The sequence below is a fragment of the Chenopodium album genome, chromosome 1 (assembly GCF_948465745.1).
Source record: "Chenopodium album chromosome 1, dcCheAlbu1.1, whole genome shotgun sequence".
NCBI classification, from domain to species: domain Eukaryota; kingdom Viridiplantae; phylum Streptophyta; class Magnoliopsida; order Caryophyllales; family Amaranthaceae; genus Chenopodium; species Chenopodium album.
The window spans coordinates 71,674,855-71,691,312 of NC_137834.1; the positions used below are offsets into that span (position 1 = coordinate 71,674,855).

General features: G+C 34.0%; 1 protein-coding gene across 4 annotated transcripts; it reads left to right on the plus strand.

Moving 5' to 3' along the window:
* Nucleotides 1–9,708: 9,708 nt before the first annotated feature.
* Nucleotides 9,709–15,516, plus strand: LOC145557667 (uncharacterized). Of its 4 annotated transcripts, none has more exons than XM_081618843.1 (5): nt 9,709–9,862; nt 10,081–10,264; nt 11,724–11,933; nt 13,956–14,175; nt 15,122–15,516. In XM_081618843.1, exons 2-5 carry the CDS (start codon nt 10,173–10,175, stop codon nt 15,386–15,388), a joined length of 789 nt encoding a protein of 262 aa, XP_081474969.1. In that variant the 5' UTR covers nt 9,709–9,862; nt 10,081–10,172; the 3' UTR covers nt 15,389–15,516. The 4 variants fall into 4 exon arrangements, with proteins under 4 accessions (XP_081474969.1, XP_081474974.1, XP_081474981.1 ...); XM_081618848.1 differs by having other exon boundaries at nt 9,781–9,922; XM_081618855.1 differs by lacking the exon at nt 9,709–9,862 and having other exon boundaries at nt 10,122–11,600; nt 11,683–11,933.
* The last annotated feature ends 942 nt before the right edge of the window (nt 15,517–16,458 follow it).

Sequence of the window (16,458 nt, forward strand, 5' to 3'; positions counted from 1 at the left end):
TACAATCCAGAATCTCACGATGTATCTTGTACCTTTTAACTCTAGCTTGTTTCTTAAACAAATCTTTGAGTTCTTGCATGATTGTGTACGCATCTTGATCCTTAAAACGCTTTTGAAGACTAGGTTCCATGGTAGCAATCATCAAGCAAGTGATAGGCACAACTCTATCATGAGCTTCCTTGTGCTTCTTAACTTTTGTCGTAGTTGCAGTTTCTAGTAGAGGTCCTTGCAATGGGGTGTCAATGACATCCTCTCTACCTTCAGATTTCAGGAAACATTATTTATCAAGTGGAAAAATTTTCTCCTGTCAACCTATCCTTCTCAAGGAATGGTTGAAGATTGTAAATGTTGTTGCCATTGTGATTACGGCTACCAGTCTATGTCAAAATAAGGCAAAGTTTAATAATTATGTTTAATTTAAATTTAAAGTGCCATAAACGAATTAATTAGGTTAATTTAAAGCACTTTATTCAATATTAATTGATCCCAATTGAATTTTAAGTGATTCCAATATCCTTTATTTGTGTAATAGTTTACCGGACTGAGGCCCTACCATCAAGCATTACATTTTCAAGGTGAGTAAACTCTTTACTGATTACAACTCTTGTAACTCTTGGTTGAATAATTAACCATCACATGCTTAATTATTACCCTTTGCTTCAAGCTTCTAAACGCTTAGGTAACCTTGTTAAGTTTAACCAATTAAATATGTAGAACGTGATCCATCCCACAATGCCTAAAATAACAAGTGACACTCTGCGGAGGCCGACCTATCACTCACTATCCAAGGATTGTAGGGTATCTAATTGGAAAAGCAATCTCAATATTACTAGGACCTAGATTCATTTATGTTGTGATTATTTAGTGAACTCTACCGCATCATCAATTAACATAAATAAAATCTAACATGCATAAACTACTAATGCAATAAAACATGACATAGTATGGCCCCTTAGTCCTAAGAAAACTAGAAATGAAAAGCTCCTCCTTGAATCATCATGGATCTCCATCCACCTTGCTACTTTGGGTCTTCACTTCATGGGCTTCTATGGACTAACATTATTTAAATAACTAATCTATTTACTTTAAATAAAACTTACAAAAATGCTTAACGCTACGCAGACCGTACTTAGATTACAAAAATACATCACGATGCGCAGATCGTATTTTATAATCTATGGGCCATACTAGTCTATATATAGCAACATAATATCATATATTATATAAAATTCCATATAATAAATCACTCAACATGGTTGTCTAAACTACAACATCGAATGTTCATAATTAAGGCAACACATTTCCTAAAATATCATATATTTTAAATCATAATTAGATAATATCATATATTATTCATGACCAATTATAAAATATCATATATTTTAATTTAGGCATGAGATAGAATCAAATATTATTTTAATCTAGAAAGATAAATCATATTTATTCTTTCATGATTATATTAACAAACTTAGGAGATTCTATCCTAATTACTAGCCAATTAAATAATTTTGAAATCAATTATATCCTAATCTAATTATGAGATAATCACATTATTTAAATCAATTATCCTAATCAATCTATTCCAAAATTAACCACTTTAATTATGGGTAATTACCAATTTAACAACTTTAAATATGGATAATATCAAATATAACAACTTTTAAATATTTGATTTTATCCTAAAACAAAAGATTTTATCCAAAATAAAACTGATTTTATCCCAAAATAATTTTATAATTATCTCGAAGTATTTTTTCAAAAACAGTTTTTTTTTTTTAAAAAAAAAAAAAACTGTATTGCATGGTTGCTGGCCACCATGGTTGGCTAGCTGAGGCTATCAACGGTGGCTGGCTGCTTCGCAGCAACCACTGCCACAAGGCAGTAGCACCCCTGTAACACCCCAATAATTCTCCCTTTTTAAACTTGTGATGACCCTGAACAATATTCAAGAGAATTACTGGCGTGCTACCGCCACGTGTTCAAACGTTAAGGCTTTATCAGAAAATAGCAGCGGAAAAACTAAATCAGTTATAAATAAGTTTCAAAACCAACGAATGAAACCAAATTAAGTCATACAACTTGGAACCATTAAGGCCCTTATTCAAAACCCAATAAAAGTAGTAAGTGATTAAATTCAGTGTTCAAATAAATTCAAACCCAAAAGAAATAGTGTCGAATAAAATCGAATTAAAATAAATTCAAACTTGCAAAAGAAATAAAATGCAAACAACTAACTCTCTACTCAAGATCCCACAACCCTGATGAATGCTGCATGTGTAAGAACCTGTGGTAATTCTGCTCCCCAATATTACAAGTGTAAAAATTGGATCGTCACAGGGTCATTGAAAGGCGAAGGCCATGACCAAAGAAAGACACACAAAGCACGCAATCAGCAAAGCTGAGTACATACAAGCTGCGAAATAAATTAAGAAATCCATAACATGCTACTAATAATCAATCATCATGCATCATTAAATTATAGACTCAACACACGACTCAACTATTTATATTACTAAGACTCCATTAATTAATAATAGGTAAATCATTATTTTTATTCATTGGATTACGCAATAGACAAGGTTGTCCAACCCATGCTCCATTTGGAACATCAATAAAAGAAAAACCCCATGCCTCCTTTCGGAAACATCAATAAACATCCAACGACCACGGGCGCGACTCCGTGACTGTAGTTAGTATGAGATCTCACCTAACTCCTAGTTTTGAAAAATATTTGAAATAAGAGACTCGTAGATCAGACGGCCTCGAGAAAAGTACACGGCTAATACCCCATGTACCCCAACCCCTGATTGTCATTACTCCAGAAGTGCACCAATTCAGAGTTTTATTGCTCATCCATCTTGCACTTTACGTGATTTACAGGTTTAGACTTGGTGATGACTCATATGCATAACAATACAATCAATCCAATATCAATTCAATCAAGTAAAACAACTTTTCAATTTCAATTCTTGATTTATTAGTGGCAAGCAACATTTATTATTTATTCCTTTACTACCTCGGTGTATAAACACCTTTAGTGCATAAGGCACCCCAAAACCTCAACCTCGTCTTAGAAGACTTAAATTCTTTCTTTACTCATCCTGCTTGCATAATCATGAATGAGTAATAAATTAATCATTACACCAATCATATACCTTTGCCTCTAAGCGCACCTTGCATAATTAGAGCACAAATAATACTTGCAATATAAAATAGTGCACGTCATACGAAATTCACAATGTATAACCAAACAATTTAACTCAGTCATCCCTATACATGATACTAAGTTCTCGATCCGTCGTCCTTAAACATGCACCCAAAAGAAAGGTTTCGTAACTTGTACGTACCTTGAGCAAACGAATTGGTATGCCACTTTACTAACTAGAAATCATCTTCAATAAACTCCTCTCCTAAGCCAAATAATAACATCTCAATCAATACCCAATCAATCAAATTTACAGCAATACTAACTTACTTTAAAACCTTCAAAATCCAAATCAAACAACACTTTAAAACCTTCCCTTTAGTTAAAATTAAAGGCTTATATATAGTTCTTTAAATTTTCTTCATAAAAACCTTAAAATACACTCTTATACATGAAATTACAGCAAGTTCAAAGTCTAATAAAAATCTGAAAATTATGTAAAAACCCCTAAAAATCTCCCTTTTTAATGGGTGATTAAACCCTCTTTATAAAACAACAAAAGTAGTACTTAGAAACTATTTCCAACACTTAAAACTTCAATAAAAACATATATTTATGCTTAATTAAATTTAAACATAATTAATTTTATTAATCAAACTCAAGGATAATATTTTAAGTATAAAAAAACTTCGTTAAAATCAAAAACTGCCCGAAAATCATAGTTAGAGGCTGAATTTGGCCATGAGAGGGTGGTTCTCATTACCAAAGGTAGTAAGTCTTTTTTAAAACGTTGTTTCCACATGGAAAACACTACTTTTTCATCAAAATCGGATGAGTTCAGAATCTGATCGGGATTAAAACGGGATTAATATTAACGAACGAAAATCTAAAAATTAAAACACGAATCTATGTGTTTAAAATAATCTGGAATTAAGTTAAACTAATCAGTAGTTATAATCACCAAAATTTCAAAACATCATTACTATAAAAGCCCTAAATCAATTGTTCATAAAAACCCTAAAATCATGATTTTCAATAATTAAAAACCGTAGGTTATAAAATTTACAAAATCTGAAAATTATGATACTTATAAAATCTGAAATTATAAAGTTTAGTCATCAAAATACAACTTGATACTAATTAAATTACTTTCAAACAATAAAATCAAAATCCACAAATCAATAATTATAATTATACAAATTAATAAAACAAAGGAGAGAGAAAATAAGACTAACCTTTTGGTGTGGGAAATTTTTGGGGATTAATGGGGTATTTATAGGAGAGAATGTTGTAGGGTAAGTAAGAAGATTGGGCCTCATAAAATTATTGGGCCAATTAGGTAAATGAAATGGACTAGGCTTTGTTTGTATGATCATGAATTGTAGAACATAGGTTCACAAAATAGTTTGTGCTAAAATAATTTTTGACCAATATTAATAATTTGAAACTTTTGTAATTAAATTTCGGAAAAGTACAAATAAATATTATAAATAAAATAAAATTTCATTTATAAAATATTTAAAAATACGGGGGATTACAACCTCGTAGTAGTGGCAGCCACGACAGCAGCGTGCAACGCTTGCACAGTTGCTACCCCAACCACCAGGATCGACACCCTCCCCTTTCCCTCCCTCTAGGACCACCATCTGGTCGGCAGTTGCCATGGCTACGCCACCCAGTCGCGACTACCGGCCTTAAAACAAATTTTTTTTTAATTTAATTAAAATAACTTTTATAAAAATTAAATCAAATCAGTCCAAAAATTAAAATTAAATTAATATTCAATATTAAAATTAGGGTTCATCATAAAAATAATCCCAATTTAATTCTAACTCTTAAAATTAAATCAATGATCATACACAAAACATTTTTATGCATAAATCAATTCGATTAAAATTATGAAACATAAAACAATTCGAATTAAATCAAAATCAAGCACAAAATCATATTTTAGGCTTTGAATTTTCGAAAATATGAAAATTATTGAGGTTAAAATTTCCAACATTTTAGGGTTAAAATTCGGTCCTCTTCATGGCTATTTTGAGCGTGATTTAATCAATTCCAAAAGTTTAATCACATTAAATATAACAATTGAACCATAATTAAATTATTTCTCCCTCTTAATTGATTATAAAATTAACATGGACTTCAAATTGATTGATTGATATGGTTAAGTGCGTTCATGCAAGAGGCTAATTGATACCACCTGAGATCGTCAACTCCAATAGGTCTGGAACCATGACTGGTAGTTCGGGGATGAAGGTACAAATCCAACCCAAAAAAGATTGAACCTGCCCTAATAATAGGCCTCTACTTTATTCTGATCGTATTCATGTGCGTTTTCTGACTAACATGCAATCAATAGGTTTACCCTAAACTTGTTTATCTATGTTGGTTGAATATTAATGCACAAATAAAATTATTATTGGCGATCACTTGAATTATAATCAAATTAACCCTAAACAAGATTATTAATTATCTTATTAATCATGATTACAAGTACCAATTTCCTTTAAACATGCATAAAAGGTGTGATCAAGCAATAACAATAAAATATAATCAAGCAACATAATAATCATCATAATAACAATAATAATAATCATAACAATAATAACCATAATTAAAATAATCATGTTAAAGCATAATAATAATAGCAAGATCCTAGGCATGATACTAACAAGATTAATAACAACCCCTAGCATGTCACTAAACATCAAAGATCAAATATTTAGCCCTAACATTATACTAACATGCTATTAGGAAAGAATATAGGAAGCATCACAGAAATCATAATAAACATATTTGATATTATAACTTTTACCCTAAACATGATACTAGGAACTTATTGTTGTTATTCTAAATATCAAATTAAGAAAAAAAACCTAACATGATACTAGGAATCAAAATAACAACCTAAGCATGATTTCTATATCATAAAATCAATAAATCAATTAAAGCACTTACTTGGATGCCTCATACCTCTTTCTAATAACAAAATACACACGTTAGTAACTTCAAGGAAAATATAAAACAAAACAATTAAATTAAATAATTGAAATAAAGATTTGGGACCAAACCCTCAGAAATTAAACCTTTCACGTCTAGGGCGAAGGCAACTTCGAACAATGCTAGGTGTTTCTAGTGCTAATGTATGAGGAATTATGTTTGTAAAAGGGTTGGTTTAGAAAGAGAGAGAGAGAGTTATCAAGAATTTCTTGATGAGAGTTGATGATTATTGATGAATGAAAACGGAGTTTTTAGAAGGCTATTTATAGAGAAAATCAGCCAAAAAGATAGAAAATCGAAACAGAGTTCTGACGCGAAAAAACGAGGTTAGCGCCAGGCGCCAGGCTCAGGCGCTAATGACTGGTGTTTGGCGCTAATTAAATTTTTGACGCGTTTTCTAAAATCAGATAGAAATTAACTGTACAGGAGGATAAAATCATATTTTCCTCAAAAACATTCTTTTATTCTGATTAAAACTCTAAAAAGTCAACAAAAGTCAATTTATCAATGCTAATTGAATTAGGAATGAAAAGAACCTTCTAGAAGAATCTAGAAGACTAAAACCATTCCTAATTTCATTAGGAATGATAAATCCATATTAGGCCCTCCCATAGATCATTGGGCCGCATATAAGGCTCAAACCGGGCCCAGTTTAGTAATTTGGCCATAACTTCCTCAATATTCATCGGAATTGGGCTTATAATATATCGTTGGAAAGCTCTTTTCAAACCCTATCCAACTACACTACTATTGGACCCATATCATGGACCAACCAAACTGGATTGGCTGTTTTCTTAAAATAGGTTTTCAAAAACAGAGAGAAGAGAAAAGAAATTAAAACTATCCGCAACACTAGACTTTCCACACTTTCACTTCATTCGATTACGATTCGACGTGAAAGGTACTCATCACTGGATTTGGTTTTGGGGAGACACAAATGGGTGTCTACAACAACCTTTCATCACTGTTATTGGTCAGGTTGATTATTTAATCTTTGGAGTGCTTAAATCTATATTCAATTCTAATATATTTCATAAATCAACCCAATTCCTAGCCCATTTCCCTAAAACATAACTTACTTTCCACTTTTCGTGTCCACAACACAAAACCGAGCGAAATTGATTTTGTGTCCAAGACCAGAATCAGAACCACTAGCATCATCATCATCGGAATAATTCCCAAAATCAGAATCATTGTCTAATTCAAATGATGCATCCGATTGTGGAGCATTTTCTTCTTCGGACTCTGATCCCGAATCAGAATTAAAGTTGCTCTTATTCTCTTCATCAATCTCATCATCTTCCTCAGTGTCGACTTCTTCCTCAACTCATCTTCTTCCTGAATTTCAACTTTCTTTTGCTCATTATCAGATTCAACAAAGATCAATTTGCACTCATCACTTTCAACCTCTTGCTTCCTTTTATTGCTCCATTCACCTTCTTCCAATTTTTGCTCCATCTTTGAACTCCCTTGTCGCAATATTTCCAGATGGTTGTTCATCTACTTTGTAACATCGGCAAAATACAAGAGAAAGCTTGAAATATTCTCCTCCTTTGATTTGTTTGCATTGAGCTTCCCGATAGGCAATGAGAAAACCTTGGTAGAAGTAGCAGTACTATCAGTACTCGCCATTTCTATCACAATAAAAAGAAAACAAGACAAAAACCAAAAAGGGGGAACAAAAGGACTAAGAAGAAGATAAACAAAAAAAGGAAAAGAGTGTTATAAAGTAGTCAAATTCAAGTACCCAATTTGACCAATCAAAACACTTTTGCAAGAATAAGTCAATATATCTTCCACGATACTATACATCTTTACAAAATTTTCACTTCAATACATTATTTAAAACATCTCAAAATAGAAAGTAGCTTTTAAAATGCTTCCTTTTATGCATGATATTTATACACACGTGTGTTGGCTACGGTTTTAATTTTTTGCCAGTCATTTTTTTTATACATCGTGCATATATCACACTAGGTTGATCCTTATTTATATTAATCTACTATGCAACTACATAATAAATTAATACGCATAACAACCTGCTTTTACAAAGTTTTACAACATTACCAAAAACAATATATTGCACTAAAACTAATATCAACGCAGTTCCAAACATTACACTTCAAATAGACCATCTATAAAAAGCCCAAATATCAATTTCACCCGTACAAACTTTATTACTACCTCTTAATACAACTTATAAATTAAAGTATCCTTATTATTACAAAACCTAAACATAATCACAAATATAAAAAAAAAAAAAAAAAAAAAATATCAAACACATCCACGTGTATTTCTTATCTTGCCGTCAGGGGGGCATGCGCATAGCGCGTGCTCAAATGACTAGTTACCTAAAATAAGTGAAGATAAGATGAGGAAAATAAAACATACGCGAGTGCTCAAAGGACTAGTTGCCTAAAATAAGCGAAGATAAGATGAGGAAAATAAAACATATCAATCTATTCAAACCATAAAAGTTATTCGTGAATCATACTTTTTAAAAAAAATATAAATTGAATTACAAATTTTTGTATGCGGCTGGCCACATGGTGCAGCAGGGGTTACTTATAAGGTATTACTGGTTTTGTCAAGGGTTACTTGTATTTTGTGGTTACTTGTATTATGGGGTTACTTATATGGGTATTACTGGTTTTGGCCATGGGTTACTTGTAGGGTTTTACTGGTTTTGTCAGAGGTTACTTGTAGGTGTTACTTGTATTCTAGAGTTACTTGTATGGGTGTTACTGGTTTTGGTCAGGGATTACTTGTAGGGTATTACTGGTTTGATATGGGGTTACTTGTAGGAGTTATTCAGAATACAAATAACCCATACATATAACTTCATAATACAAATTAGGGGTGATAATGAGACTGAGCTATTCGTGAACTATTCGAGCTCGATTCGGTCAAAGCTCGGTTAAAGCTCGATTCGTGGTGGCTCGGCTCGAGTTTGAGTTCGGCTCGAGACCTTAACGAGCCAAGCTGAGTTATGCCAAGCTCGGCTCGAAAATTTCGTGAACAAGCTCGTTTATTATTTCCATATAAAAAATCATGTATATAAATATAAATTTTTTTATCAATAGATATTACACAACAATAAGTTAGTATTTTCATTATTAAAACAATTAGGGCTAAGAATTTAATAATGAACAATAAAGAAGACAAGTAAATTAGGGCTAAGAATAAATCAAGGTTGTTCGTGAACAATTCGAGTTCGGCTCGGTCAACGTTTAGTCAAAGCTCGGCTCGGTCGAAGCTCGAATCATAAAGCTTTGAATTCGGTTCGAGTTCGAACAAATTTAAACGATCACGAGCCGAGCTGACCATAGTTCGGGCTCGACTCGCCCGATTAGCACCCCTAATACAAATAACAACCTACAAGTAACTTCATAATACAAGTAACAACATACAAGTAATACTAGAATACAAGTAATCCCTGCCACATCATGTGGCTTGCCGCACTGAAAAACCTCTGAAATTGAGTACGGTAAAACAAACCGCGTGATCAACTCCAAATCCAAGCCAAATAACCGAATTGACATCTTTGCGTATGATACATCTCATAAAGTCAGAAGAGTCATAACCCCAAAATCCTAAAACTCTCTACTGGTTCATCGGTTAGGGTTCGGCACCAACACTTGACTGTTGAAACCATTCATCTCTCTCAACCTCCCCTGTATAAAGGGAAGCCGCTCAATCACATACTTTCAGGTGCTACTTAATTTTCCTCAACATCTTTCACATGCTAATTACCCTTTATTTTCATCAAAGGTTAATCAAAATTAAGCATGATGTTCCTACGTATTTATTGCTTTTAATTTCTTATTCATATGATTTTTTTTTTCATTATGCTCTGATTAATCAATTGCATCAAATTCAATTAGCTCAGTTTGCTGATTGGGTTTCTTCCATTTTTTTTGGTTGTACAGATTATTTTTGCGATTGGATTGTGTTGTGATAATTTCTGAACATTATCCGAAAACTCCATTAAAGAAGGAAGAACAAGAAGTGAGGAATTGTGATGGGAAGAGATTTATCTCGGTCGAGATCGCCGTCGAATTATAGGCGTAGTAGAAAAAGACATAGGGGACGAAGCCCGTCGCCTTATAGCAGGTGACCCCGTTCAATCCCTCCCCGAAAACCCCCTCCCCGTAATCACCATTTTTGTAGGTTTAAATTTTGGATTGATCATACTGTTATTGATGAATGTAATCAATTTGTGATGGAGAGTGTTTTTTCAAACTGTATGTCACAACCTTTAGAGTTTATTTGTGGGTATTTTTAATTTTGGGGTATGAATAATTTTTCTCAAGGGTTATTTAATGTGCCTATATATTGGAGGGTGGAGCTTATGGACCAATCGTCTCTAGGATTGAAATACTAGATATTTATGAATCGCGAGGCTACCCTGTTTATAAAAAAAAATGGAGAATTGGTCATTAAAATCAGTCCAAAGTGCAAGTATGTATACAGTAATGTCAAAATGTAATTTAATTTCACAAGCTACTTTTTTTTGTAATACATTTAGTGGAGGCATGGCACTTAGTCTTAGTGCTTGCTTGGATGACAAAAGAAAACTAGGAATTGAAATATTGTAGGAAGTTGAGAAGATGGTGTTTGGTTGTTTACAAATTAAAACATGGTATTTTGAACTTTCTAGGAAATTTATATCCCACAAATTGGAGGAAGTACCTACCTAGGCCCTCCTAGGTAAGTGGGAATTCCCATTGGAAGTTAAACTCTCCATGATCAACCAAACAAAACTTAGCATTTCCTAGGAATTGCTTAAACTTCCTAAGACAAATTGTATCCTATATTCAACCATACAAGCACTTATATAAAGGCTATTTCACATGAGGTTGAGCATGATTATTGGCCATTTATTATTCGTTTGTTCTTCCGCTCTTGTTTACCTGTTTTTTTGTTGAATCAACTATTTCTCTTTTGATAGTTTTGTGTTAATATCTTAACATGATGTTTAGAATGTTATATTTAGGTTGAAATACCCTTGCTGAGGCAATATAATTGCTGTGTTGTGTTCCTTTTTTATTATGAGCTACGTAGTAACTGGAAATCATAGTTGCAGAGCTTCCATGTTCTCCTATATAGGTATTGTCGTCTTGTTTTTGGTTTCCTGAGATTTCATGCATCATTGGGTACTGCTGGCTGTGTAATTCTTCAGTTTTGCTTAATTAAGGTCAATCCTGTCATTTGCTTTCCTAGTTGTGAAGATTGTACGTCTCTTTTTAAAGGAGAGTTAATTGGTAGAATGTTCTAAGAATAGGATACAATTCTTTCCTTGTAAGTCTTGAGAGAAGTTGCTTCCCATTATTGGGAGGTGAGCAGGTAATATGTGCTGCTGGCTTTACTTTGTTCCACCATTGTGATTAGCGACATCATGTGATTAAAGATGGAGCACCACAAAGATTTTTGTTTACATTTTAATGAGGTAAAGAAAAGTGCTTTTTGGAATAATTGTGATTCGGAGTGTCAGCACCTTTACTCTTCATCTAGTATTGCATCATTTGCAGGCATTAGATTTTCTCTCAACAGTCTTCCTTTTATCCTACAGAAGAAAAAGTTCTATTTCCCCCCGTCGCCACAAAAATCGTTCTCGCACCCCCAGGCGTCATAGAAGTCGTTCAGCATCACCTAGACGCTATAGACGGCGACGAAGTAACAGCACTTCATTGTCTCCGGTACACACTCCTAGTCCAACCCTTGACTCAGTAGAGCAGAAAAATGCCAATGAGAAGTTGAAATTAGAAGAAGAGAAGCAAAGGTATATATATTGAAATTTCTTTAATCAATATGATTTTTCCCCCTGTTTCATATGATAGTTTAAGTTCTAATTGTCATTGTAATCTATAGTATGTCTTTGGAATCTGAATTTGGCTTCAGAGGTTGTATTTGATTCTGCTTATTTATAATCTTAAAATTCTTGCATAACATTTTCTATGTGTCTTCTGTTTGTTTATATGTATAATGTTTATATTATGCGTTGTATGTTATATTTTGATAGATATATATATGAAATGTGAACTGAAGGTACATTTGTAAATTAGTACCCTTCTTCATATTGATTAATCTGTTATGTTGAGAGGTACTGAAAAGGTGGAAATTAGAGTTGCAATGATACTACTCGCTCCAGTCTGTCATATGGTAACAGATCATTGATCCGAGTTTGTAATCTAGCGTAAATTGCATACAAAATCCTTGCTTATACACATACATACTATGTATGGAGCCGCCAATCTAATGAAATTGCCTTCCAAAGCTTTTCCCCACCCCCCAGGCTTACTCCACCCAAACCCCCTGAAACTGTCTGAAGTTGATTTTCGCTATAATGGTTTTCTGTAACCAAATGTTGGTTTATTTTGATATTACGACGTACATAGTATTAATGAATTCACTGATTTCTGGATGTCTAAATAGTTGTTAGGGTACCATGGTTTTGTCTTATGAAGGTTGAAAAACTTGATATTCATATTTCCATTCTTGATCGTAGCTACATTTATGTGATTATAATTCTTCCAATTATTATTGGGTTAATTGATTTTTATGTGCTAATTTGTGGCCCTTGTTGTGTTGTTAATCTGAAGTCTAAATGGACCATGAAACTTTCTTTTGATGAAGAGGATGTTTTGTGTAGCTGTAAGTGTATAGTGCATTCTTTTTTGCTGTTGATAGAACTTCATCAAGGCTTAACACAGGATATTTTGTCAGCCTGTGTAATTCATAGATGAACCGTCCTGAATATTCCAATGATACAATTCTAGCATAAGAAGATGGATACTTCCTCCATTTCATGATAATTGCATATCTTCCCATTTAATGAATTTTTAAAGTAATTGTTCCACTGCCTTATTTGGTAATTTGTAATTTTGTTCACTTTATCTCTCCATTATGTGGGTCCCTCTTTTTGTCTCTGTACTTTTCCTTGTCCGTCCTCCCCCATGTTGCATTTATTTTGGAACCAAGGGAATGTTACTTTTTGTAGTAGGCAAGAGCCTTGGTTTTGAATTGGATTTTATATGCTCCATAGCTGTGTGTGTAGTACCTGAACATCTTTTCCTTTCTCCTCCTTTAGTTTTCTTGCCCTCTTAGGTTTGATGGGCTGTAGGCGACCAAACAATATGTTTCTGCATGTAGGTCAGTAAAAACTGGTACTGTGCATGTACACAAGTTTCCTTTTTAGTTTACTAGAAAATCAGCCAGATTAATCAATAAAGTAAGATGCTGGCTTGGATTGGATCAGGCTGATGTCTTGGTGGTCTTATGAACTGGTTTTTGTCAGAATTACCCACTATTCTTCAAAAGTATTGGGTGATTATATTTGTTTAACACAGATATACAGATATTTAAGGTTTGAATTTAAATATTTTCATGATTAGCTTTTAAGTGCAGCAGGTTACTTGACATTCTCCTCCACAGGCTTTTCTGAAGGAAGATACTGCTTTGTTTCAACTTGTTATATTTGATGATCCATTGGCTGCCTCCTTTATCTACTGTACACAAGTTTTGTCATTGTTTGGATCTGGATTCAGTTAGAGGTATGCCTTAAAAGCGTAAATATAATATAAAGGTCAGTTTGCCAGTCATTGGTTACAGAATGGGAAAGGAGAGCAACCAAAAAAACTTGTTCAATTAGTTTCTTGATAACTAACAGTAGACTTTTTTAGCAGCCTTGCCATGTTGTAGATGATGTTTGGCAATTGGTTGTATAGACAGGCAAGGTGTGTCCGCTTCTGTGCCATATTGCTATGCTATTTGTAATTAATACCCTTTTCCCCTTTCCCAACAGGCGTCAGCAGGAAGCTGAATTAAAACTAATTGAGGAGGAAACTGCTAGAAGAGTGGAGGAAACAATTTGTAAAAAAGTTGCTGACAGCCTGAACTCTGAGGAAATCAAGCTAGAAATACAGAGGCAGTTGGAGGATGGTAGAAAGAAATTACATGAAGAGGTTGCTGCTGAACTCGAGAGAGAAAAGCTAACTGCCAAACTTGATGCTCAGCGGAAAGAGGTAAAGTAAACTGAAGTAATTAATTTAATTTTTTTTTTTATTATTTATTTTTTTTAAAATTTATATTATCTTTTTGGGAAATTCTACGTTATAACCTTGTAGATTTCGAAATTCTATGAAGTGTCCAAGGTTTTTGAAAAGTCCACACCGTAACCCCAAAGTCCAGTTAGTAACTCAGTTGTACCCTTGACACTAAGTTTCCGTTAATGGTTCCGTTATCTTAAAGACTTAAACGAAGCAGCATATGATTAGCTTACGGAAATAAAAAATAAAAAATAAATCAAAAACACCCCCATGGCCAGCCTGCTGCCACCGCCAGCCCAACCCCCTTCCTCAAGAGCGCCGGCCTCTGCCCAAACTCCTTCCCTTCCCCCAATGTCGGTGATGCCCCGACCACCTCCCCTTCCCCCTTCAAAAACCACACGAAATCCAGCAAAATCTCCCACGGTTGGCAGTCTGGGAGGTTTTAAGGTTTTTTTAGGGGAGGGGGAGGGGTTATGGGAGGTTTTAAGGGAAGGGGAGGTATTTAAGGGAAGGGTGGCGGGCGGCGCTCGTGGGAACGGGGTAGGGCTGGCCGTGGGTTGCAGCGGCTGGCTGGGTTACGGGGTTGGTGTTTTTTTTTTCCCAAGATAACGGAACTTTATTAACGGAAACTTAACGGCAAGGGTACCACATAGTTACTAACTTAGACCTTGGGATCATAGTTTGGACTTTTCAAAAACCATGGATACAGCGTAGAATTTCGAAGTCTGGAGGGTTGTAACATAGAATTTCCCTATCTTTTTTGTGGTTCTGAGTTCGGGGGTGAGAAACATGCTTGAGGTTGTTGTACAATTTTAAGAAATTCTGTAAGTATGGTGGTTTCCAGGCTTCCAGCCAAGTCTCTCCTTATCAATAAATAGAAAACCGTAGGCCCCATATACTTGACAGTTCTCGCTGCTTGCAGGAACAAGCTCGAAAGGAGAAAGAAGAACTTGAAAAGATGCTGGAAGAAAACCGGCGGAGGCTTGAGGAAGCTCAGAGAACGGAAGCATTAGAGCAACAGCGAAAGGAAGAGGAACGATATCGGGAATTGGAAGAGATGCAAAGGCAGAAGGAAGAAGCTATGCGGAGAAAGAAACAACAAGAGGAGGAAGAACGGGCAAAACAGATGAAGTTACTTGGCAAGAACAAGTCAAGGCCAAAATTGTCATTTGCCCTTAATTCTAAATGAGCAAATTTCTGATGTACGGAGAGTTACAATTTAATTTTATGCCTTCTGTAACGTATAAGATGGAATTTTGGTGCTCAATTATGTCTCCTTTTTGTTATATTCGTCAGCATGAAAATTAACATAGGAAACTCCTTGTGATTTGGACCGTGTTGGTTAGGGTGTACAGGCAAATTCTTAGCTAACTCTGATTATGGAAAATATTTTGATGATCATGGCGAATAAAGCAATAAATTATGTATAGCAAATAATATTGAAATCAATAAAGCGTATATAAAAATGATAAGAAAATTAAAGTAACCTAACCATGATAGTAGTTTTCATTCTTTTCAAAGTAATGAAATAAAATAAGTAAATGTAATTACCTCGTATAAAAAGTCTCCTTGTAAATATTTGTCCTCTCTCCAAAATCATAGCCTCCATTGTTGAATTTTAAAGGGGCTTTCATCGGTTTTAACCGGTGGAAAGCCCCAATCCTAGTTTCTTTAAAGCTTTTTTAGGTTTTCTAATAATGCTTCTCCTTTTGGGAGGAACTTTTTTTCTTCGAAAGAAAGGGTTTCCGACCTCCTTCGAAAGACAAGGGTTTTTCGACCTCCTTCGAAAGACAAGGTTTATCTCCTCTTTTCGGGGGAGAAATTTCTTAGTTATGAATCCATGATATTAGATCTAATGGATTGTCGTTAAATTATTTCGTTGGTGAAAAAGTTATCAAGTTTTCGAATGCAGACATATGAATCAGAAGAAAAACATCCTCACGGCTACAAAGGATCGTTAGATTGTCTCTCCAACAAGGTTGTATTTTCCAGCGATATAAGTGGAAGATGTTCCACAGTGCAAGACCTACTCGATGATCGTAGTTTTTATGAAGGAAAATTTTATTTGATTCAATATCTTATGTATTTGTTAACGTCGAATCTATATTGTAGATGTCGTATGACTTTTAATTAATGAAATATTTTTGCTATTAAAAAAAAAAGTACTATAAAATAATTGAATCTATAAGATTAGAGTAAAGTCACATATTTCATTATTTCGAATGTGTATTTAAAATACTTTAGTAAGGTGAGTATCGT